The sequence below is a fragment of the Manacus vitellinus genome, unplaced genomic scaffold (genome assembly GCF_001715985.3).
Source record: "Manacus vitellinus isolate BGI_N305 unplaced genomic scaffold, ASM171598v3 scaffold_44_pilon, whole genome shotgun sequence".
Lineage (NCBI taxonomy): Eukaryota > Metazoa > Chordata > Aves > Passeriformes > Pipridae > Manacus > Manacus vitellinus.
Window position 1 is genome coordinate 122,977 of NW_021940565.1, and position 26,184 is coordinate 149,160.

The 26,184-nt window shown below is 44.3% G+C and overlaps 1 protein-coding gene and 1 non-coding gene across 4 annotated transcripts in view; both read right to left on the minus strand.

Moving 5' to 3' along the window:
• The window catches only part of COP1 (COP1 E3 ubiquitin ligase), a 123,163-nt gene that overhangs the window by 10,378 nt on the left and 86,601 nt on the right, over positions 1 to 26,184 (minus strand). For all 3 annotated transcript variants that reach the window (XR_003916051.1, XM_018079104.2, XM_029962264.1), the window contains exons 17-18: positions 22,488 to 22,612; positions 21,226 to 21,386 (exon numbers count right to left, since the gene is read on the minus strand). Coding sequence is in view for 2 of the 3 variants with exons in the window: in XM_018079104.2 (XP_017934593.2) it covers positions 21,226 to 21,386; positions 22,488 to 22,612 (286 nt within the window). In the remaining variant the exon portion in view is untranslated. The remainder of the gene's footprint in view (positions 1 to 21,225; positions 21,387 to 22,487; positions 22,613 to 26,184) is intronic.
• Positions 7,358 to 7,493, minus strand: LOC112841239. The gene has a single exon (XR_003212848.1).

A 26,184-nucleotide genomic window follows, 5' to 3' on the forward strand; every position in this document is an offset into this window, starting at 1 on the left:
GCATTCCTACTGTCAATATGTTTCCCTCCTTTCTCTTCTATTGTTTGTTGCAGTCAGTCATTACATCATGCTGGAGGTGATGTATTTAATCTCTCCCTAGCCAAGGTCAGGCTGCCCTGCCCATCAGTGCAGTATGTGGCAAAACCAAGCCCCGGGCTGTTATCATTAATACTGCTAGTGCTTATGTCTCTCTTCCAAACCTGTATCAGAAAGCAAGTATGTGATCTGGAAAAGCAACCACCAACCTGCATGAGATTACTCAGAAATGTGATCTAAACCTGGATTTTGATTTTGTGCAGTCCCATGGCAGACCATCAGGGATCAGAGCTGTGAACAGAAATCAGTAGAATGTGAAAAGCCTTTTCGGTCCAAGCTACCCTGAATTAGATAGATGAGCAATCCACCCTACAAGCACAGCCTTCCATGAGAGATACACAGCCCAGTCCCAAAACACAGCCAGGACCACTGCTCCCAGCTGCTGCACTGGGGAGGAATGGATGCTGGTGGGAAACTTCTGAGGGGAAAGGTTCTTCCCCCAGAGAGTGGTACGGTTCTGAACAGGTTCCCCAGGGAACTGGTCACAGCCCCAAGCCTAACAAGAGCTCAAGAAGCATTTGGAGAATGCTCTCCAGCACGTGGTGAGATTATTGGGGTGTCCTGTGCAGAGCCAGGAGCTGGACTCTGTGGTACTTGTGGGTTCCTTCCAACTCAGGATGTTCTGTGATTCTATCCCAGCTCCTTGGGCTTATTTAATTTACAACACATTCTCTGCCCTACTGTGAAGGGCAAACTCCAGCCTGCTTAAGCCCTGCTTCATATTCAGATGGTTCTCTTGTGCCTCTTTCACACATATGATGTGTTTCCCCCATTCCTCTTACCTTCTCTATTCTTCTTCCTTCTCCTTTTGCCAAGTCAGTGATTTCTCCTCCAGCTCAACTGTACCAAATACTCCTCAGTTCCTTTTTTCAAATCTGCTTCACACTTGAATCAGCAATTCCCTAGTTTGTGCAAGTACACTTTCATCTTTCCCAGACCATCTGTCCCATATCCTTCAGGGCTTTTGTATTTGTGAGATCACTGTCCCTTGCATGGCATTTCTCATCAAAACCCAGTTTCAACTGCCTCTTCCACAGCACTATGTACACCTTCCCATCTTTTCCTGCCCTTGTGAATCCACAAATCCTGCTTATAGAAGCGCTTCCTTTCCAACCCTCCAACGTGGTGGCACCAACACCAATGTGCACATCTTCCTTAGGGTCAGAAAGGGAAGAGATGATGGTTAATCTTACTTTCTGGTCCCAGTATCCAATCAAGCAAGTGTATCTGCTCCCACAGGCTGCCTTGCCTTCTAGATCCCAGAATGCATTACTGAGCTAGGATGACACATCTGTTCCTCTGGGCCCTGCCTGGGCTGTCAGCTACAGCTCATTCCCACATCTACCTAAGAAACATCTGCCTAGATAAACCCCAGAGGACAGAAGGACATAAGGAGGCAGAAGCCTTACGGTTAGAGACTGCAACCCCATGTTATTTTTTGGGAACAAACTGCTGCTGGGCCAGAAGCATCCGACAGGAGAAGGTGATCCACGTCAGCAGCTCGCAGACGCACGTGTGCCCCAGATATCCTTGCTTTCATGCTTTTTCCTGATACACAGGAGCTGCTACTGCACTGAACTGGAGCACGGTCCTCTGAGGGCTGACAAACGGTTTCCAAGTTGGGCCAAGCGGGATCAGTGCTGGTGACACGTCTCCTGTGCTCTATGAAGCTCAGCACACTGTTGATGTTGCCAGTGGCTCCTCTGGGCCAGGCAGCAGAAGTCACAAGCTGTTATTAAATCAGTCCCCACGTAGAAGTGCCACAAAATAAGCCATTAGCTGGCCCAGCTCCTGTTTCCCTTCCTCTCCCAGTGCCATTAGTTTCACACTCTAAATAGCTGAATGATACAGGCTTAAAATTGACCCAACCACCTTGATGTTAATATTTTAAATTATTAAGTCGTAGTTCTCTACTGCCAATAAATCACTTATATGTGCACATTTAATTAACAATCCAATCAGCAAAAACAACTTTGCATTCGCACTGCACATTTTATCAGAGGAACCAAAGACACATTACAACATTAATTAAGTGTGGCAAATGCCCCGGTGAGGTAGCAAAGTATTATCCTTCTTTGACATGTTGGGAAACCGAGGCAACACACTCGGATTTACCCAAGGTTAATCCAGATGTTCACAATGAGGTGTTGAAGAGAGAAAGCAGGCAAGAAAGACTGCTGAGGTTTAAAGCTGGTAGCTCCCAGGTGCTCCAACAACTAATCCAAATTCTCTTAGGGAATTTCACAAACTAAGCTCTGGAGAAAGAGGTCTTGCAGCCATGTAACTGGTGGGAACACATACTGGCCAGTGCTAGTGGGACAGGCTGGGAAAAAAACCTCCCCTAACCCTTCACGTGACACCGTCCCCTCAAAGTAAAGGTGGAAGAACAATTAATGCATTACAACCAGAGACGGTGGCAATCAATACAGGAGAATGGATTAATCAGTGGAGATGTCAGGAATGACAAAGGGAGCCAAGCTGGGCTGGCTAGGTCAGTAAGAAGGAAACGTTTTGATAGAAACTCATAAAATGGCTGATGGAATGAAGAAATCAATTTATTTAAAACTAATAATGGATTCATACTCTGCTACTGTTCATTTTATATGGTTGGCTGTCACCAATTTGGGGCAGAAAGCTGTCTGTTTGGGCAACACCTAATGTGGTGGGCTGACTCTGGATGGAGGCCAGGTGCCCAACAAAGCTGCTCTGTCACTGTCCCTCCTCAACTGAACATGGGAGAGAAAAGGCTTGGAGTTGAGATAAGGACAGGGAGAGATTATTCCCCAGTTACCATCACAGGCAAAACAGGCTTAACTTGGGGAAAATTTAATTTATCACTAATCAAATCAGAGTTGAAATAAAACCAAAGCTTAAAAACACCTTCCCTCTGCCTCTCCCTTCTTTCCAGGCTCAACTCCACTCCTGATTTTTCTCTACCTCCTTCCCACCAGCAACAGAGAGGGACAAGGAATGGGGGTCACAGCCAGTTCATCATGTCTCTGCCTCTCCCTCACTTCTCAGGAGGAGGACTCCTCACACTCTTCCCCTGCTCCATCATGGGGTCTCTCCCACAGGACAGTCCTCCACAAACTGCTCCAGTGTGAGTCCCCCATGGGATCACAAGTCTTGACAGCAAACCTGCTCTAGCGTGGGCTCCTCCCTCCATGTGTCCACAAGCCCTGCCAGGAGTCTGCTCCAGTGTGGGCTTCCCACAGGGTCACAAGTCTTCTTTTGGGCATCTACCTGCTCTGGCATGGGGCTCTCCATGAGCTGCAGGTAGATCTCTGCTCCCCACAGGCCTCCATGGGCTGCAGGGGCACAGCTGCATCACCATGTTCTTCACCATGGGCTGCACAGGATTTTCTGGCACCTGGAGCCTCTCCTTCCTCACTGACCTTGGGGTCTGCAGAGCTGTCGCTCTCACATATTCTCACTCCTCCCTCCCTGATGCAGTTGTGCAGGTTTTTTCCCCTTTTCTTAAAGACACTATTCCCAAGGTACTACCAAGACTGGCCTGACACAGAGACGCAAAAGAGGTACAACCTGAATTCTGACATTTAGTTTCCATGCTTTAACTGTAATAACATCCCTTGAACGTACCCTACCATTTTTAAGTGGGATCCTGCCACCAAACCAAAGCCAAACCCTGATATTACAGTACCTCAAATCAACCAACTTAGAAAGTTCTGGACATATGTTAAAATCCTGACCACTGCATTAGTGGGTCTCGGAATAACGTTGCAGGGGGACTCGAGTGCTCAATAAACACATTAACTCTTCTAAATGTTTTGCTTATGCCAGCTGGAAAAGAAGGATGATGGCTTCACTGCATCTGCAAGCCTTCTAATTGCGTTACTGGATGGGCCAGAAGTCTGGCAGCCATGGAAATCAAAGCCTTCATTTCTCTTTAGGCCAAGAACAGTATATTTAACAGCAACAGGAATGGAGTCACGGGTCTAAGTGTCAGCACTGAGGGTGCTGGCTCAGAGGGGGAATGACAGCATATGCAAAGCTGAGGCTGCAGGCAGGGAGGGTGGGGGATAACATCTGTGGGGCAAACAGGGCAAGGGGAGGGGAAGCAAAACACAGCAGAACAGCAAAAATACCTCATCCCTGGAGGCTGCTCCCACCCAAAGGGCCACGATCTGCTTGGTGTAAGAACACAAAAGGGAAGGGTACCTGCAAGGTGGCCCAGCTTGTAGCTGCATAAGCCACTATTTATATAAATACATATATGTAAGTAGTTTTTCCTTATATTTTCTATGCAACACGTGCGCCACAGAAGTGAAATCACCAGGACCTGGTGAGATAAAAGAAGTGATAAATTGTTTCTTGCAGAGAAAACTCAAGGCACAAACATTAACATTAGCAAGGTAGGAGGTTCATGAAGTTATACCTATAAGTAACGCAATTTATAACGTACACCTATTCGGGAAAGAGGGCTTTGATTTAAGGAATGGAAGTTTAATTAAGGTAAAACAAAAGTTTCCATTAATCTTGAAGGAATTCACAACCTGCTGCTCTCCTGCACCATCCAATTCAGCTAATGCTATAACAGGATCAAGTGCAGCACTACCTGAAACCTCCCGCAATGCAGACAAGGCTGGGCAAGCTGCACCAGAGCACGTGGCCTTCTCCAGGCTTGGGAAACAGGAAGCTTTGTCTCCTCAAAATGCTGCTCCAAAAATGCCCCGAGTGCAGTGGGCACATATTTTCACAGGCCAGGGCACACAGGGAAATGATGAAGAAGCAGAGATGTTGACAAACTCGGGAATAGCAGAGAAAAATTGCCAGAGCCTTCACCTGCAGGCAGCAGGTTCTGCTGCCATCCAGAACTGCATTTCACGCCACAAGCACAAGTTTTCTCTTGAGCAGTAACTAAGTAAAATTCCAGTTACCCTTAAATCTTCTCCCTGCATGAATTCAAGTCATAGGGTTGTGCTAAAAAAGTTTACTGTCTTACATTTCTGTGGTACAGGGTAAGCACAGGTAAGGATGGGGCAGGAGAGCTGAGCATCCTCCCCAGCCAGCAGAACCACCTCCTTACAGCTATGGCCAAAAAAGGGTTTAGATCTGGCTTGGCTCTGTAAGTCTGTTATAACTGTATGGAAGAGTTGGCTGAACTGGGCTGTGGCTGGGTCATGTCTGCAAGGCTGTTTGGAAGACAGGGATCCTTGGTTTGTACACTGAAAGCTGCTGGAATCTCTAAAAGAAGATATGTCAAAGCCATTTTTGCAGGTCAGTTTTCAAAGTAAGGCCACACTGCAAAATATCAGCTTTGATGACAAAATTGTATGGCTGCTATTGAAAGACAGTACAGTAAATTCCATTTTAATAAGGTCTGCCTGAACAGAAAAGGTGAAAAATTTCATTAAACAAAACCACCCAGAATACAGATGATACATATAAAGTTGTGTCTCTAATATGCTACTACTGATGCTTTCTCCATTGTGTTTATCTGAAGGGAGAGGGAAGAGAAGGCAGCTATGCCTTAGGTATTAGGAATGATGAGAGTACAGCTTTATAGCTTTAGCACAATAAATGCAAAGCATGACACCTTCCCCACTTTGTTCTGCAGAATGAACTATTCAACATAATAATGAACTTCGCATCATCTGGAGGACTCAATTGTGCCTGCTGCCTGCTTCCCTAATCCCAGCCATCTAAAACATTCCTGGATCCAGAAGGACGAGTGAAACCAGCCACTAAAATGCACCTGAGAAGTCAGAAATCACGGGGTCATTCAGCTGTAGAAAAGCATTTTAGATTTGAAAACAAAGGATGTAAAAAGAACAAACAACGAAACCCACCAAGGACTGAGATTAAAGTCAGAAGCAATATGCAAGATGTCTTTAGACAAGTTCATTGATTGCAAGAGGGGTTAAAAAAAATCCAAACTTGACACACAATTCATACTAGAGAGAAATTCTCTATTCTTTCATTCAACTTCCCCTCTCCTCAACTTGCTCATTCACCTCCCTACAACTTACCCGCCCCTAAGGAATATCATGAGGCAGCCCCTGAATTCTAATAGTTTTTTTGATATTCCAATAAATCCCATAGATTTAAATGGGCAAAATTGCCTACCAGGCATGCTCCACAATACTGGAGGAGAAGTCACCTGAAGCTGTAGATGGGCTTTCTTTTGTTTATGGGTTTTAAATAATTCAGAGAGGAGCTGTCAAGCTGAATCTGCAAAGCTCCCTTGACTTTGGGCTTACGCTATCAGACTGCTTGCCTATTGTTTATAAAGACAAAAAGGAAAACATTATGGGATCGTGTGTCTGCACGGGAAGGGAGTCAAGGACTAGGAGAACAAGGGCTGTCAGGACAGAAGTCATAAAAAATACAGATGGGAAAGTAGAAGTAGGCAATAGGTGAAATACAGATGTACCAGCAAAGCAGCAAGAGAGGTTGCTGGTTTGGTTGTGCTATAAATACACAATGCTCGTGGTTTCTTGTGGAATATGATGTAGTCCTTTAAAAAGGAAAACCCCAAATGCAAATGGTAACTTTAATTAGCAATTAAAAGCCTGACTTCCCAGCTACACAACTGCAGCTGCCTCTCCCAGATCTGTCTCACTTCTGCAAACCCATGACAGCCATCAGGCGGTGGGCCAGCATTTAATAATCATCCCAAGCGTCAGAGAGAGCAATTCCATCCTTTCTCTCTTTCTTCCCTTTTTTCTGAGCTCTTTGGGTGGACAAAGGTTTGCTAGGTTCTGCCTGGGGACACCAGCAAACCACAGGCAATGGCCCCTGGCATCCCAGAGAGCTCACACACTCCAAGGTGCCTTTTAGACTTATTTATTATTTTTTTTTAAATGACTCTGTGGCATGCACGGCTTTGATGGGGTTTTGCACAGTCATTTTCAATCAAAGCTGCAAACCTGACTTTACAGCAAATGACTGTTTCTTGAGGCAGTCAAGAGGAGAGGGGAGGGGAACCTCAGGACATGCAGCCCTGCTCCACTCATGCACATCTCTCCAAGCAGAACACAATCACCTCCACAGCCACTTCGCTAAACCTAAGAAGAAGGTTGGAAAAAAGGGTATTTAATCCAAAACCCAATAACTATGATTACAGTCTTGCTTTAAACGACCGAGTTGGATTAACACTTGGCAATTATACTTAGCTCTGGATGCTGCAGACAAAATCCTGCTCAAGAGCTGTCCCCACGAGGTGGGAATGCTGTGGCTGGGCAGCAGGCACTGCTGAGGACCCTGCAGGAACAGTCTCAGCCCACTATGAGATAACACTTGTGTGTGGAGGGGAACGATCCGGTTTAGTTGGCTGTCCTAAAGCAGACAGAGACCTCCACTTTGCTCTAGGAAGACTGCAACAGTGGACAAAAATATATTTATTTTGCCCACGACTGGTCCCGACTGGCCCCAGCAGCTTCCAGTCCTCAAAAATTTTGTGATTAAACTAGCCTTTTATTACACTGTCTTTTATCCTGGGCTCCTGACCGTATCAAATCCTAAATGAAACATGATGTAACGCATGCAAATAAGCTAAAGAAAAGAGGATTCGAATAATAGGAAAATATCATTAAGTGGAAAAGTTTAACTCAGAAGGTCAAAATCATTCTAGCTAGAAGAAAGAGATGCTGCAAGGGGCACACTCACATGCCTGACAGCCTTGAATGTGGCACCAACACCGCCTTCCTTACCCTGCTCAGTGACTGCCAGCAAACAGCAGGGCCTGGAGCTGCAGTGCCTTAATAAGTCCCTAAATCTCCTGGCCTTGAATACACTCCTAAACTCCAGGGAACAGCTTGCCAATGGTGTGTTGCCTGCCAGCATCCCAAAGGCAAGGCCATTACTCAGCAAGATGCTCCCCCACCCTTTTTATTTATTTATTTTTTAATTATTTTCAGTGTAGTTCATGCATCTGGCAAACATGCAACGCCAGCTCCCAAAAATCACTGATCACAGTCCTCTCTCAGGAAGTGAAATGAACTGAGAGGTTGTCAAGCTCCCGTGTTATACCCTGGAAATCCTTGAATTAGATGCTTCCCCCCATGCTCTCTCCTTGGCCCTCTGAAAGGGCAAAAACCAGACGACATCATAACTCCATTCTAGGCTGTAATTGGAGATTTAGGACAACCTGATAGCTCTACACACTTTCCAATGGAAAAGAAGAGATTAAAAAAAAGACATTAACTCTGAAAAGCATGGGTTTGTTAGCACCACTGTGTGGGCAGTGAGCAGTTGGGGCTGGCAGCAGTGGGGAGCAGTGGATCGTGTTGTGGCTCTGCTGGGCACACTGACCCACTGGCTCAGGGAGCTGGAGCTTGTCCTCCTCTGGCTTCCCAAAGAAGAACCAAAGCTGCATTAAAGTACTCCATTTTCCATCCTGGTTACTCCACAAGCACAGCAGCAGCTCAGTTAATGGCAAAACTTACACCCATCAGAGGCTTTCACAGGTGGAGCGAGCCCTTTTTATTGCATGCCAAAATAATTTCCAGCTAATACACTACACAGATTTAACCCATTCCATACTGCACCTCCTCACAACTACATTCCAAAAAAAAAAAAAACCAAAAAACAAAACCACAAAGAAAGAGAGCATTTTTCTTCCTAATGAGCCAGTAAATTAGTAAAAAGCATCTCTCTTTGTATAATGTACTCACTGTCGTGCTTGTGATTTCTCAGCACTGTGAGACCAAAGTGAGATCTGGGTAATGTTCTACATCACTGTTTAAGGACAATTCAATCATCTTTGTTCTGGATTAAGTCTTGCTCCCGATTAATCTTAACAGAGCAATGAATAGGAAATCCATGACTCGGGAAGTAGGCAGATTTTATCTTTAAACACAATTCACAAGTAAAATCATCTCTCTTACAATGGATGATTCTGCTACTGTTCAAGTTATTTTCACACAGTGGGTATAAAAAAAATTATCTCTAGATATCTCAAATTGAAATGACTGGTTTTAATGCTCCCTGTCATTCTGAATGCATGCTAAGACTAACAATACTGCATCAAAAAGAAGAGCTCAACAATCAAGAAATCCATTAAGCTACCAATGACACTAATAGCAAAAAAGGAAGTTTAAAAAGGCTCAAGTGCATAAAGAAAAAAAATTACCTACTGGGATTATAGGAGCGAACAAACCCCCTTGTGTTGCGCCACAGTACCTCTGATTTTCTAATACCCTTCAGCTACATAAATATTAGAATACAAACCCCAGCTCTGCTGACAAAGGGTGAGGGAAAACAAACTCTTCTGGCTTTTGATTTTTATTTTTTTTAGCTAATCTGCTTCATCCTCCCTTGATTTTAGATATTCTTTCTGAAGCGATGCTGCTGTTGACTCACTTCTCAACACACACACAGAGCTGAAGTACATGGAAGGCACCCCCTGCTTTTCTCTCAGCCTGACAATCCTTAAAACATTTCAGAGATGGTAAGAAATGCAGGACAAAATACAGGGGTTATAAGAAATTAAAAATAACTGTTCTCTCTCAGGACTGTATGACTTATTTCTTGTCACAGCAAACTCACCAGTACTGCTACAACCATCAGCAGAAAAGATCTCACAAAGAGTTCATGATCATGTCCTGCCCTAGGTATAGAATCCAAGAAAGAGATAAATGATTGTATAAGGAAATGGCCTCTAAAATAAAAAAGCCACAAACAGAGCACATACACAGTATGTGTTTGTTGGGATAAGGAGAGACAGACAACAGAGTTGGACCCTGTGTCACATTCATTACCTCATTAACTCTGATTTGTAATGAGCTGGGCTCAAATTCCACATTCATGTCTTATCCAAAACTAATACAGAAGCCCCAGCCTGGCTAAAAATACACCATGAAGTTACCTCTAATCTGTTCTCAAAGGAAAGCAATGGAAACTTCAAAAATCTCTACAAAAACGAGTCTTCCTAGCTCCCCTTCCCACTCCAGAATGGGTAATTCATAGGTTCACAATGATTAGCAAAACCCAAAGACCTGGTGGTGGGCTTAGCAGGAGATTGTTTTTGTTGCCCCTTCCATGCTCACGGGGGAAACCAGGGAGCCTTATGATGGGGAGAGGAGGGATGGCTGCAGAGGATGGCCAAGAGGCATGGGGAGAGGGTCTGAGTCCACATGGGATGCACTGGCAAAGCAGTGGCCAAATTGCATCCCTTCACCTTGTTACAGTACATTTATCCAAAAGGAATCTCCAAAGCAGCGTCTTTCTTATACAAACACCTGAGCCTCGGAGTGATTTTTCAGTGTGGCTCTTTGCTTACTTTTGCCATGGGAAATATATAGATATTCTTAAGTCTTGAAACGAAGAAACTCCCAAGCTCCCAGTGCGGGCTGCTGCCTGCTCTAACGCTGGAAGAAAAGTTTCACAAGCTGCTAACTCCTGTTTTATTTCAGATTTTCACGCGTTTCCCAACAATTTAAATTTCTTCTGTTGCATTGTCAAGCGAAGCGTGAACCTGGTGAAAACAAAGCCAACAGCGAGCTGAATCTTTTTGTACTAAATAAGGACATTCGTATTTCACTTCCAGCTCGTTTTCTCTCCTCCTTTTTTGCGGGTTTTTTTTGTAACTCCTGCTGGCCCAAATTCATGTTTTCAAACGCCGGAGCTAACAGGCGAGTTATGAAGCGAGACACGCACAGAAGCACTATTAACCTATTTTAATCAGGGGTATTTCACTCTAAACAAGTCAAGACATCCCCCAAGCACACAGTCCCCACACTAGAGCAGCTTGCTGTTGTTTGGTGGTCAGAACAAACTTGGCCAGAGCAGTCTGCTTTGTAGCAGGTCTTCCTTGGAAGAAAAAAAGGCAATGAGGTCTCAACTGATCAACCTAAAAACTGGGAAGAATGAGTCATATGCCTGATTAACACGGGGATTCTTGACTGGCCATGCTCAGCCTCTGCTAGGGTGGGTAGCGAGGAGGGACACAGATTCTCCCCTCCTCCTGCTGCAGTTAATTTATGTGCTATCTGCAGATTACAGGTAAAAGGAGCTTTTATTTATTTATTTATATAATGGATCTGAACCAATCTTTCTTCCCAGTATATGTAATATTGCTTATCTTCCCTCCAGTATCTCTCATTATTATAAATACATGGGAAACAACGCTCTGCCTCATCTGCAGCTCCCCAGGCTGCCCCAGCTCTACCTCTCTGCTTAACTTAATATTCATTTCAGACATACCAAAGTAAAACTAAAAAAATCCAGTACTGCACCAAACTGCTCACTTCTCTCCAGCTTTTGCATCTAGATAAGAGTTTTGGAAGTGATTATGATATACAATACCATCAGAGACATAATTATTTGAAGCAGCACTTCCCTTGCAGAATTTAAAACACCTCCTGCGAGCGTGAATTCCATTGAGCTGCACAACCCCAAATTTAACAGTGCCATTTCTGTCAAAAAGGCACTCATTACATTACTAAACATAACCTTCCTATCCTACTGGTTTTCTCTTCCTTAGAAAGGACTGATTATTATAATTCTGTGTGTATCCTACATAAAATAATTAGGTCTCTTAATTACATATCCAAGTAGTTCCAATTCAGACACGAGATTGCTCGCTAAGGAGTGACTGTTTTCACCCCATGCACATCCCTAGAATTAGAGCAGAGCAGCACTCAAAGAAAAATAAGTCTTATTTAAACAGTTTAAAAGGATACAAATCCACGTTGCTGTTGGAAAACGAGTCTGAGCAGTTGTTTCCACAAGCCTTAATTCTTGCTTTACTAACACGGAATGCAATTGGCATTAAACTGGTCACAAGTTATTGGGTTTCAAAAGGCTTTGGGGTTTTGTTACTGATAACAGAAGGGCAAAGAACACACAAAAACCTTCAGAACAATTGCCCAAAGCCAAGTAGTAACTCCATTAATGCAGAGATCTACATAAAGTAAAGCTTTTGCAGAGAAAACCACCTATGCATAAAGGCATCTACTTCCATTTCACCCAGAGGTTAAATTATCTGGTCAAAATCTTGTGCTGGAAAGAAAAAAAAAATCAGTTCATATTTTTTCCACTTCATTTAGACTCTGTAAAACATTAAATCCTGTCATTAAAATTGCTTAATTAGGAGCACTAGAGCAAAAGGTTGATGCAGCTCATGAGCTGTGACTGCCGAATGGTGGTGGCCTGGCAGGACTCGCCATCGGTATTAGCACTGAAGAATGGGGAAAAAAAATAAAAAGACAATATTGTGAGGTTGTTTTGGCTGTAATTGAGGCAGTGTCACTTGTTAGAAGGAACGAGGTTATAAACCCACCTTCAAAGAGCAGTGACAGCAGACCACCACCCTCGAGTGGGAATTCTGAGGCTGCACTGAAGTCACTTCAAAAGCGGTGGTGAGCCCAATGCCAAGGGCTTTTCAAAACCTGCCTCACTCGCTCTTTCTGATCGGAAACCAAAGTCCTCCTTTAGCAGTAAGTGTTGGGAAACACAGCTCTACCCCTGCAGTTCCTGTCTTAAGTGACTCCCTTCATCTGCTTTGTAGCACACTAAATACTGCCCGGCTGAGATCAGCTCCTGGCACTCAGACCTCATCTCACCGGCACTTTGTGCCAACCAGGGACTTCAGCAGATGGCACTTCACACAGCAGAGAGCCAGCATGAGCCCAGCACTGGAAAGTAAAAGCAAAGGCTGCTCAGCTTTAGTTGGGAGCTTGAAATCAGGCAATAGCTGTTGGCTCAGTACCTACAAAACTTGCTGAGTTCCTGCTGTTACCCACTGCTTGCAGGGGGCTCTGCTCCAGGACACTGAACCACACATAACATGCAGTGGGTGTGGAGAGGCCATGAACCTGATCAGAGGGGTGGAAGACCTCTCCTGTGAGGACAGGTGAGGTTGTTCAGCCTGGAGAAGAGAAGGTTCCAGGAAGACATTATTGCAGCCTTCCAGAATTCAAAGGGAGCCCATATAAAAGATTGGGACAAACTTTTTAGTAGGGCCCGTTGCAATAGGACAAAGGAGAATGGTTTTAATTGAAAGAGGGTTGATTTAGGTCAGATATAATGAAGTTTTTTACACTGAGGGTGGTGAGGCACTGGCACAGGTTGCCAAGAGAGGTGGTGGATGTCCCATCCTTGGAAACATTCAAGGCTAGGTTGGACAGGGCTTTGAACAACCTGCTCCAGTGGGAAGTGTCCCTGTTAATTGCAGGGGGTTGGACTAGATGACCTGGAAATGTTTCTTCCAGTCCAAACTACTCTATGATTCTGTGATTATAAACCCCCCCAAAAATACCAGGAATGAGCCTTCCTATCCACAGTCTGAGCTGTGGGGGAGCAGAGAGCAAGCCTGCCACCTCTAATCCCCACAGCAGGTGAAATGCCCATGAGACAAAGGCACAATGTTAAGATCAGGCATGGGAAGAGAGAGCTCACAATTCTTGATAAGGATCTTTCCAGGCACCATCTGAACCCTACCCCCCCCCCAAGCCTCATAACATAACCAATGACTGAATCAGCAGCTGTAGAACTTCAGAGTTCAGACCAGAAGGCCCAACAGCAGCACTGCAGAGGTTGGGTGGGAAGGGAAAACAGTTGTCCAGTTATTTCGTTCTAAAAGCAAGTGTTCTCTGAACCTGAGTCTGCTCTTTTGTCTCTCTCCACCCCAGTATAAGTAACAAATAATTTTCTCTGAAGTTGTGCTATTTGGGACATAGCTTATACAAGGGCCACACAACACATACTGTAATGTTATGGTTCAGTAGAGAGCTAGGGATGGAGTCAGGCACAGAGTCCAGGCTCCAGGTGACTTCTTGACTTGGGTTCATCTGTTATGAAACTCGTACTTGAATAAAAAATTGATGGCTACTAAAGCAGCCGAGTCCCAACAGGAGAAAAAAAACATCCCTTTACAAGTTTGACGACAGCTGCAGAGAGACTTCTTTGTGTCCCCAGCTCACGGTGTGTATCACAGCAATACGATTTGTGGCTGCATTGGGATGCTCTGATTTTTTTAAAGCCAAGGAAACAGCAAGAGCCTGCTCGGACCTCTGCCTGTGCCAGCAATGCTCTGCAATCCATAATCTCTACAGGTGCACCACTGGGATCAGCTACTGGAACTGTTAATGTCAACAGCACTCCGAGTTATGTTGGCCACTGTGTCATTCACTTGGTCTAGGAAAGATGACTCCAATAAGGAGGACCCAGTCCTACCTACAGCACGCTCTACTTCTCTTGGCATTACAAGAGACACATTGGTAAGCAAATATCATCTGTGAAAGTCTGAAAGAGTAAACACTGTCTTCATTCAAGAAACACGTGCGACTTTCATCTGCCTTCGCTTCAAAAAAAAAAACAATCAACCCCGTGGCAATTTTCTGCAATTATGCAAGGGGAAAAACAACACCTCACCTTGCAGAAGGAGAGAAACTGAGTTTGCAAATGTAAAGTTAAAACCAACAAAGAAGAAAAACCCGAGCCACCTACATTTCTTGAAGAAGCTGTTCTTAAAATAGAAGTTAGAATGATATCAGAGTGCTGCAGTACCACAGGGGACCTGAACTTCCAGAGCTGAACAAAAGAGAGACTCAGCCCCTCTGTTCTCAGTGGTGGTATGGACATGGATGGCTCTGCATCCAGGAAAGGAAGAGTTAACACAGGTACTGATGTACCAGCCACCTCGAGCCCTGAAACAGCAAAACAAATGGTGCAATATGTCTTTTTGCCCCCAAACACACTAGGCAGGAGCAGCACAGTGAACAGAGATTGGGATTATGAGGGAATTGCCCCCCTCCCTTCATCCCTGCCGTGCTTGACTGCGGCAGCAGCGTGGTCCTGCCCTCACCAGGAGGGAGCTCAGAGAGTGTCCTGCAACGGAGGAGAAGGCAGCAAGGAAAGAACATTTTCCAACATTTTTATTCTTCTACAGAAGACTCAAAATTAAACACTTTCTCCTAAAGCCTGTCATTTGCATAATCACATTATCGAGATGGTCTTTCACATGGATCGAGGTGTCAACACATTGAGATTTCAATATAATGCATGAACTGTTAATAATAGAGTATGATTTTTCCCCCCCCACAAAGTTCTCCACAGTTGGACTCCAAGGTTTGTGACAGGTAGTAAAATATTGTTCATCACCCGAGCACTTTTTAATTAATTCTGCTTAGTCACAGAAAAAATAGAGCCTGAGATGAGCATTTGAAGAGAGATGGGTATGAAAGCACACAAGCACGTTCAGCACAAAGGAACATATACATACTCAACTTGTGACATCTTTTATCAGCAAGGTAGAAATTATTCTGCATAAGAGAATAGCTTTCAAGCAGCACATAAACCAATACAGTGTGTGTTGGTACACATAAGTAATATGCTCAGATTTGGGGGAAAAAGAAAAAAAAAATCAAGCATGTATGATGTATCTTCTGATATATGTGGGTCCCACCTGCTTTTAACAAAGATTTGAGATTTTCAAACGAGTAAGGGAGCACAGACACGAAACGGGTAGAATGGAAGAGAAATCAAATACATTTACTACCTAAGGAAAGTGCAAAGCAGCAAAATAAAAAAAAAAAAAAGTCAAAGAAAACTTCATGTTTAAAGCATTGCCAAAGGCCAGAGAGCAGAGGGCATGTCAGGAGGAGTGGGAAGCCTCACACAGAGCTGTGAGCCTCACAGCACACAGGCTACGGGGCTTGGACAGCTTCCATGGGAGGGAGGAAAATCTTTGAAGGTTTTCACATGGGGGAGAAAAACCAGTAGAATATAGCTGATCAAAGTTACATCTCGCCTTTTTTTTTCTTTTAAAAGCTGATCATCGTCAGCCTCCCATCAACTGCCGCGCATTTCAATCGCGAGGGTGAGGACAAAAGTATCTCCGTGTTTCCAGCATGAAGCAGCAGCACTGCCCTGGAGAATAACCTGCAAGGATACTGGTTTGGGAGAGGCTGCACACAAGTGCCACGGGCCAGTTCTGGTCTAGGAAAGAAAGGGTGAGTCAGAGAACAGCAAGTGCCCTCCCAGAAGATACTGCAGCTGGAGCTGCTCACGCTGCAGACTGTGCCACAGCTGGTATCAGAGGCAAGTGAGGGGCAGCTGGGTCTGATCATTCCAGGCAGGCATTTATCTCCTAAGCTTTAGGTTACTACCTAGGCACTGTATCCTAACTGACATCTGAAGAGCCAACTGAGGATGCTGCAAAAATAAATCAACCTCGAGCTGAAGCTGGAAGTCAAAATTCTCATCAATTCTCAGACTCGAAAATTTCAGCAGCAAAGCGGAACAAAAAAATATCAAGTACTACACTTGTTTTCCCCCCAAAATCCCACTGGATTTTGTATTTCAAGCTACAAGAGATGTAGTTACAGTTGATACGAGTTACTTAAGAATGACACTGAATCAGCATTCGGCTACTTGGGAATGACAAAGGAGGTTTAATTTTTAATGTTCAAAAGTCACCCAAATTAATTAGCGCTTTCAAATGCCAATGAATCACTTCCTGAAATAATTTGTATTGGCTAAATTAATTTCTGTGAAGGGAGCCAATTTGCTGATTGTAAATTATCAGAGCCCCTGACTAGCTCCTGTGTACCATTTATTAGGCTACTGGGAAACAAAGGATGGCTACTTTTCATCTGTGAACAAGATTACAGCCCTATTAAGTGACCAGCTTACAGTGGTACAATTACAGCTTTCTATTTAAAGAATTCAAACCAGACATCATTAAGAAAGCAAGCTGAATGTCCAGAGGAAAGGAAAAATAAACAACAGAAAAGCTTGTTTTCCAAAAAGATTCACCAAAGCCCTATTTGAAGGGAATATTTCATCCTCTGAGACTAACAAAGAGAAGTTCAGACGTACAGAACTAATGACAAAGATACCTTCCATCACATGACAGTGCATAAAGACAACCTGAAGCCTGGAACCCCAGAGCTTGCTTCTCTCACCCATATACAGATTGGTTTTGAGACCCCCATAAATTAAAATGACTTTTGAAGAGTGACAACAGGGTGAGGAAACACATACATAGATTTCTGCTGAGGCAGAGGAGACGCTTTCCTAGCACTGAGAGCCTTCCTCCAAAGAACCAGGAGACCTCTGCGCCCATCCAGCACGTCTCACCACCCACCCACTCTGATTAAAGGCTGCAGTTTTCTCTCAATGGATTTCCTTTCTTTACTCCTCAGAAAACCCCCACAAATGTACATAAAGCTTCACCTAAGCTAATTCGCATGGCTCTCTCCTGTTCTTATCTGCATCTCCTCACTGGTATCAAAGCCTCGACATTTCTGCTTGTGAAATCCTTCCCTGGTAACCTCCTTATCTAGAGTAATGAATACTTGTGCAAACAGGTACAAAATTAAATGGCTTCTTTACAGTGATTATGATAGATTGAGCCATGCTTAATCTACATAATCAAATTGCTTCTGTGTTCAGCTGTAATACCTTTTTGCTGTCCTGGGAGCAGGTTCAGCCTTGGTTTCTCTTTTGACAGCTTCTGAGGAAACCTAACCATAACTGGGAAAAGGGCTACTTGAGATGTAATTATTTAACATAGCTGTATGAGGCACATCTTGAACTCTGGAACAGGGCAGAGCAGGTCCAAACCTTCAGGGGAGGGGAAAACATCCCGCAGGACACGTGAGGAAAAACAAAGTACAAACCTATCTCCTCCAGCTATGATCCATGTACCTAAACATAATTGGAGCTATCCTTCCAAGACAGATAAAACATCTCTACCCACTTAAGTGCACTGAACTACTCCCACTGCTATAATTTCCTTTCCCTATGCAAGAGCACCCCTGTATTCAAGAGCATCCCCTGTTTATACACTACTGAAATAGAAGACTGTTGTTTTCCAGTCTCAAGACCAAATTCATGTTTGAAATCAAGCTGGCTAAAAAGGATGGCATGAATGTATTATAAAATCCTTGACTTGGAGGAAAAAAAAGGCTTTTGTTCAGGGAAGGTTCTGAAGAGCATCTCTGTGTCTAACTCATGTTTATGAGGTCACTTAGGCCAGAAGTATTCTGAAGCTTTCTCTACTTTTAAATATTGATCGATTTTTAGCATAAAATGAGAAGGAAGAAATGGTTTTCCCCACAAACAATAAATAAGGGCTATTTAAAAAATATCAAACAGCCTATTTACCTTTGTCCAGAACACAGCACTGCAAGAAGCAGAGGTTTGCTTCATAATGGCCCGCTGAGAGGCTTTTTATTTGCCTGTTTTTTTCCAAAGAGTCTAACAAAATTATTAGCCTACAAGCTAGTGCTTATTTCTAAACATTTTTAAGAGTTGAAAAGTGAGTAATCCTGGTGCAAAATGCTAATAAGCACTTAGGAAGAATAATTTCTCTCCCTTGTAATGGCTTTGATATAGGTAGAAAGAAGGTGCTGGCTGGACCTCTGCAGCTGGAAAGGTGACAGCTCCTGCAAAAAGGTCTCTGCATCTTTGTAAGCAAAGGAAAAGAAATAAAAATATGGGTTCTGGCAAGGGCTGCTGGCACAGCTTGACTCTGGCTCAGGAGGAAGTAAAAGCCTGAATTACATAAAAATAGATTTAAGAAAGAATCAATGACATTTCATCTGAAAGTTTTAGTTAAGTTTTAATTAGGATCTGAGATTCTGCACTTAAGTGCACGAAGTGAAGGAGTACATGTACTCATGCTTCCCCAGATAACTGACAGATCTGAAACTTACTCATCTCATCTCCAAAGGTTAATTAAAGAACAATCCTTGAGAGCAACACTGTAAGGAAACAGTGCCTGCTCCAGCAGTGAGTGCCTCAGGGAAGTGCCTGCCTTACCCCCCCCCAGGAACAGCCTCGGCAGCAAACAGAAGCTGCTGCCCAGTGACCGTGGAACGGAGACGAGGGAGGTGCTCGGAACCAACCCAGCAAGGCACAGAGAAGAGTGTGCCCACAGCAGCACAAAGCTTACTCACTGTGCTCCCTGTGGGTCTGGGGCAGGTTTCCCAAGGCTCACAGGGCTGCTGGGCTGGAACTGCCTCACGCACAGCAGAGCAGGCGGGATCACCGCCAGCGGTGACAGGGAGGTGTGGTGACTCTTATAATTAGGAAACTAAGGCAGAGTGACTCATCCAGGATCAAAGTCTGCAAATTAAGGCAGGAATAAGCTGTGGGTTCCCCAAACCCCACAGATGCTGACAGCACTGCGAGGCACAGGCCTTCTTGGGTTTAGAAAAAAAACCCCATATGTCAGCTTTTAGGGAAGCCTGTATATATGAAGCTCATGTGAAAAAAAATCATGCCAAATTGGAGAAACATTATTGAAATGTAGAGTAGAAGAGTTTCATCACTGGAGCGAAACTTCGTGGACATAACTGACCTTTGGCTGTGCAGTAATTTAATTTCCTAAGAACATGAGCAAAGGCTCAATTAGGCCAGAAGAGGATCGCTATGCTGGTACAAGAGGGAAGAGGAATGTGCAGCTGGATCAGTGAAAAGTCCTTCTTGTCTGGAGATATGGTGAAGAAAGAATTAGGGCCTCTCAGCAGAAGCAAGTGAGGCTGCTTGCTCGGCGTGTAGAGCAGCATGGCATGCACCACAGGCAGAGGTAAAAACTATTCAGCCAGCAGCTCTCCAACCACAGGCAGCTTTTTGCTGCTCTCTTTACAAACCAGAGCCAGGTACTGGGGCTGCCATGGGAGAAACAGGCTCATTTAGAAGCAGCCCAGGGAAAAGCAGAGGAATGATAGCAAAAAAGATAAGAACGGCAGTGGATTCTGAATTAATGGAGTGAAGCCTGACTATTATTTGGTGCAATCTTGATGGGCCTGATTTAACTATTACATTTTCGTACAGTATTTTTCATACTGGTTATGAATAATTGCTTGACAGCCTCTTGGTGACTGCTCAGAAGTTTGAAGGTCTATCAGAGTAAAGCATATTTATCAGAGAAAAGACTGCTAAGGGCATGGTATCAGAAATAACTCCAGGAGTGGGACATCACTGTTAATCCCTGTAGAAGAGCTGCCCAGGAGGGCAGTGGGCAGGACGACCCAAGCACTGCAGTGAAGGCAGTTCAGGGAAGGGCATTTCTGGACACCCAGGTTCCCACATCACATTTCCATCCAGCAGAAAGATGAATTACACAACTTACAACAGCCACTCTTCATCTGAGACATGACACCTGTGTACACCACACCCTCCTAAATCCCCAGCCAGAAAGAAGATGGTGACCCTACAGCACCGAGCCTCATGCCTACCGTTCGAACCACAACAGCCCACTTCGTATTTTTACACACAAAGGGCAGTTCCAGGCATGTGGGTTTATCTTTGTTTTGATTCAGAAGTGTCTATCTGAAGTGAGTTTATGTCAGTGACAACTGAATGACAGTTGTGGGGGTAGTTCCTTCATACAGAAACAGATTGGTAGACCTTGCCTCTCCCAAGCCCCATCTTTGTGAATGCAACATCTCAGGACATCAGTTAGGCAACATTCCACTTCAGCTACTTGTGAGACTGCATTTAAGATGAGGTCCTTTCCTCCCCTTCCCAACAAGCACATTAAGTATCTGATCTGCAAACCCTTGTACATAGAAGGGTTACTTGCTCATTGTTTTTTAATGCAAGCTTTTCAAGAGCACTCTGAATTCAAAAGCAGCATTTTGTCCTCCAGAGCAGCCCTGTGCCGAAAGGCCAGACTCACAAAAGCTGTGTCAGGCCTGCCTGCAGCATTAGGACACATGCTATGGATTTGAATTAAGTGTCACTGGAACAGTCACTGAGGTGGCTGCAGCCTGGGTTCACCTCCTTTACTTATCTACTCATCTAAACACGGGGGTTGTGTTCCCCTGAGCAATCCCAGACAGACACAGGAACATTGAGACAAGGCTCCACAGTGAGTATCTGCAGCTGCCATCACTAAAGCAACAAAAACCCCACTAATGCACCCAAAAAACCCTACATGTGAGTGCCAGAAATCCTATGATGCTTTTGAGATTTCAGATGCCATGTAGAGGAATTCAAACACCCAGGTGGAAGAGTTAAGAGCACAGCAGTCCCTTCTCCCCCAGCATTTCAGTTACCCTGCAGATATTCATGTTCTCACACTGATCTGCAATACCCATAGTTTTCCCATAAATGGGAAAATACCAAGTGAAAATACCAGTCAAACCCTCAGCAATGTTGTTTTGTGAGGAAGCAGGAGGCATTCCTTCTGCACCCTAGCAGAAAGCTTACCCCATCTGGTAGTGCCCTCCAGCACACGGCGCTCACAAACTCATTTGTGTCATCTTCTTTCCGGTCCTTGTCCAGGACACTTTTGACTGTATCAAACTTGAATGTCAGCAGTGTCTTTGAGAGGCCCTTATAGTATAAGTACAGGGAATTATTTTCGCTTCCTAGAAATAAAAAAAAAAATAAAATAAAAATATATAAGATTAGGTTCTGGTAGCAGGAATAGAAATAAGGGTTCTTAGCTCTTCCATTGCTTAAGACAAGATCAGACATTTCCTCCTTCTTGTTATCATCCCGCTTGTGGTGCCCTGACAGCTGGGAGTGCTCCACAGCAAACTTCCACCACGCTTAATAACAGGACCAGGTTTTATTATAAGACAATTGCAGTATGCAGCACACTTGCAAAACCTACAGGATCCTGACAACCCCCCATAAACTTCCTCAGGGCATTCTGAGCAGAGCATCTATGCTACCACATGAAACACCGCTGCACCCAGCCCGCTCGGTGTCACAGCTCAAAGGCAGGTAGCACTGTCAAAGTTCTGCCTGCCATAATCAAGTATGACAGTTTGGTCTGTGGAGGTTTAAGCAAGAAAGACTAGTCTGTGCAGGCTTTATTTAGAAATCCATCCTGATTCCTGCCTTGCAAGCTGCACAGAAATCAGAGAACACGCAAGCTAAGTAAGGTCCTCCCTTCAGTGCTGGCACAGCTGTCCCGCTCGTCCCACAGCTATCAGCCTGTCACTGCTTTCCCACCAAAAAAAGCTGTGCATTTACACAGCTTCCACAGATCAACTTAAGCAGGGAAAGGACAGGAACAGTCAACGGGGTAACTGATGATTCAGTCTTCTAAGGAGCTCTTTGCTACTGCTTCAGCACGCAGAATGTTGCACTAAGTGACAAGCACAGGACCCTCTTGTGGCCCAGGCTACTGGTGATGCAGGAGGATGTGCCAGTTGTTAAGCTTGAAAGACCTAAGTCATATCAACAGCAATTACATTAGTGGTTGATTTTGATGACAAGCAGGTCTGAATCATCATACACAAACAGCTCATCTGAAACGGAAAAAAAACAACTATAGACCCCCTTAGGACAGGGCTGCTTATGCTATTCCCCGGCAAGGGAAGGAGGGTGGAAGTTCAGAATAATACTCTTATTAAAAAGCCCACGCAGCTACATAGCACAAGTGCTGGTGTGTTTTGGAACTGGAGGGGCCCCAGCTCCGAGGAACCCCATTAGCACGTCGGGAGGGCTGCTCTACTCACCACAGGCAATGTAGTCTCCGTTGGACGCAAGCCCTACGAAGTTCTTCTCGTTGATGTGACCCTTGAAGGAGCGCAAGCAGTGAGGTTTCCCCACGTTCCACAGCTTCAGCTGACTGTCTGTTGACCTGAAAACAATTCCTAAAGTTACCCCACTGCCATACGGCAGGAACTCCTCCCTTGCCACACTGCTCCTTAACACCCTACTTGCAATGTAAACGTAGGAAGCCTTAGTGCACTCCAGGACATTTATCCCACTTTCAATCACATGCAGCTCAGCTTGAGCTCAGAAAGGTATCACATTATTTTAAAAGCCTGTCAAAATGCATTACATGTTTGAATAAAAACTTCCCTGAAGTATTACTCTCCCTTTCTCCCTTCAGTTGCAGAGCCCTCCACTGAACTGTATGGCCTTTGGGCCATCACTGCCTCCTCCAGATCCTCACAGATCCAGGACACACTGAATTTACTGATTTTTTTAAACCTTTACAGCATGAATAAAATCTGTTCCCTTCTCTGTGCTGGCTGCAACTTCATTCATATCTTTCCATAACTTGGGTAGGAAGCAGTCTCCTCCATCTCCAGTTGCCCTGAAGCATGTTTTCCTCCTCTTGCCCAATACCAAGCAGCAGCACAGAAAAACCTGGGGGCTCAGAATTGCTGTCAGCATTAAATTGATCTGGTTTTCTCATGTGTAATTGAGACTGCAGGGATACACACCTCAAGTTTCTGCTTTTTTCACCTCAGCAGCAAAGCTAAATATTACTATTCAAAGTATGAAAAATCTGTTGGGATTAAATAAACATTGTTGTTTTCTGTGGTTTCCCTGCATGCAAACATACCTGCCTTCAAAATGTTTTTGTTTCCTGTGAGCAAACATTTTGTCTTTGGCAAAAAGAAGGGAGATGGAGGTGGCCTCCTCTGCCAGGCAGAGCTCAACTTAAACAGGAAGAACCCATGTTTCCAGGAGATATAGGATTAATTTGTTCCCTTAAAGCTGAGGGGACATGAACATCTCTCACTTCACAGGCATTTTTCTCTAGCAATCATTGATTACATTTTGATATATGGTTCTGATAGTCTGGCACTCACTGACTTACAATACGTTCCACAGTTGGGGAACAAATGGTGATGTGGTGGAACTGGAGCCCCATGAAACCTTTTTGAGAAGAGGGTTAGTGCTGTTCTGATCTTAAATTTGAAAGAGATTGGGAGCAGGACCTGTCAACCTCCTGGGTGGGAGGGAGGGGAAGCAGGCAATGCTCCCCTCATGCAGGTCGTGCCACACAACCTTGCTGCTTTCTGAGTATTTAGAGCTGAAAGGAAAAAAAAACAAGCCACCCAATATCCATCAAATATTACCAATGACGTAAGACATTAGCCCTGCACCAGTGTCCCATTTACCTAAAAATATAGCACAAAAGAGAAGAGATGCACCTTGTGCTATCCTGCAAAAACCTTATCTCAGTCCTCAATGACAGCTGGAATGACAAAGGAGCGATAAGGGAGCTGCAGCAAGATTTGTTAGTCATTTGTAATAATAGTATGAGGTCAGATCAGAATGGAGGCATGAATTTTATCTGTAATACGGTGACTTAAGCAGGAGTGCATTCTTTACCCCAGGTCTCAAGTGGGGAGGCCTGAAAAAAGAGCATTCAACTCCTCTGCCTGATGCTTGTTCCAGGTCTGACCCTGCCCTACACTGCTGCTCACTCTTCCTTCCATTGTCCTTACCATTACAGGAGCAGCATAGCTCAGGGAGGGCAAAGAGGTGCATACTGCTGCTTTTTTGGCCCACAAGTACATGGAGGTGCCCTCTGTCCTATTAGGACAGTTGTATTTTCAAAATGCTGCTTTTAAAAGCTTCAGAGTTGCCTGGAAACTAAAGTTTTCTGCAGGCAGGGTAAAGCAGCAAGCTGTCAGATTCCTGTGACAGCTGCTGCTATTAGCTAACCCATCAGCAAGACCTCAGATATATAGGCACTTAACCTCTATATTTTAGTGGCATACATTCTAGGTCTCTTCATTAAAATAAAAACACTTAAGTCCATTACTAATGGAATCTTTTTTTACTGTTAACAAGTTCCCATCAAGCTCTAGCCACATTTGCATTGCTTAGGATGAGCATGCCACGAAAGAAGAAAGTTATCCACCCTTGGACTGCAAGGATAAGAGGAAAAGGCCATTGATCCTGCTGGTGTTACACTGCTCTTCTGGTTTCATACCCTCTCCAAAAAAACATCATGGATGTGCTGCTCTGTTAAATCTGTCTCTCTGTAAATCAGCACTGCAATCAATGTGTTATGCTAAATACCAGGCAGTTCTGAACACTCTTGAGGTCAAAACCTAACCCTACAAGGCAAAGTAAATCAATGCAACCCATAAAACAGTTTTAGCTAGAAATCTAGAGAATCTGAATATACATATAATTTTTTCTTAACAGAAATCAGCGCTTGATTTTTGAGAGCCACTACTGCTGTCTCCTCTCCTCGGTTTGTGAAAGAAAGACAGGAAAAATAATCTGCTCTGACATTTCTCCCTGTTCACACAGGAAAAGGTAGGTGAACCTTTCAGTTAGTCCCCTCATCCCGTTGTTGCCTGTCCAAGTCTGACAGCTCTATCGATATGCCTCTCAGAACTTCAGGATAAGCTTTCTGAGAAGGTTGGCCTAAGCAGGACAGGGCCATTCTGTCCTAAAACATCCCACAAATGATGCTCCACTTCATTATGGCTGTAAAACTTTCCCAGCCTCCTCCTGCTTCTATTAAACACTTTCTCTTACACAGATTTGGTTCAAAGCATTAAATTTAATTTTCTCTGTGTTCTAGATATAAATTTGCAGCCTTATAGAGTTATAACATTAATGGAAATAAGAAGAGAGGAGCTGATTAAATATAAACAGTACCAGAAGTCACTGGGGAATCTTTCATCTCACAGCTCAGCTCAGAGTAACTCCCTAGCAGCCTGAATACACCTTAAAATACTCTGTTTCATCTCCAGGCTTCTAGGGCAAACTGTGTGAAAACACAGGATAGAGTCAAGCTGGATAATCACTAGTACAAGGCAACAGGGTTACTTCCTGGGACTAGATCCACCCCTGTGATCCATCCCTGCTGCCCTCAGGTGTTATACACAAGGGTGTTAAGATCAAAGGTCCCCCTGCAGCCCCCCAAAGCCTCTTGCACCTTCCTCACTGGGTAAGAGGGGCTCACCTCTGGTTTGCTGAAGAGGCTGGCAGCCAAGTTATTCCAGCCTTTCACCGCGTAGGAATAAGTGTGTCTGTCAGATCATGTGATTGAAAACCCACCTAGAACTGAGGCAGCCACATCTGGCTTTGTAGCAGACACGTGGCCATGTAAGTGAACAGAAGCTGGAGAATATTGTTCCTCAGGGCCTCCACAGCAGACCTATGGTTTGCCCTGGCTGAAAAGCTACATGCCATTAGGACCACAAAACACAGCTTCTCCTTGTTTACTTTCTAACCTAAATATTATCCTAAAAAGGGCCTCCACAGAGCAGATAATAAATTACCAGAGAACAGATCAAACAGTCAGTCCTACTGGAGTTGCTTTCAGGCTGTGGCTGAAAGACATAGTAGTACCATTTGCTCGCTTCTGTCACTCATCAGCTGCGTTTTACTGCAGATTATTGTCCCCAGGGTTCTGCCAGCAGCCTTCTCTATAGCAGAGTTCTGCTCAGG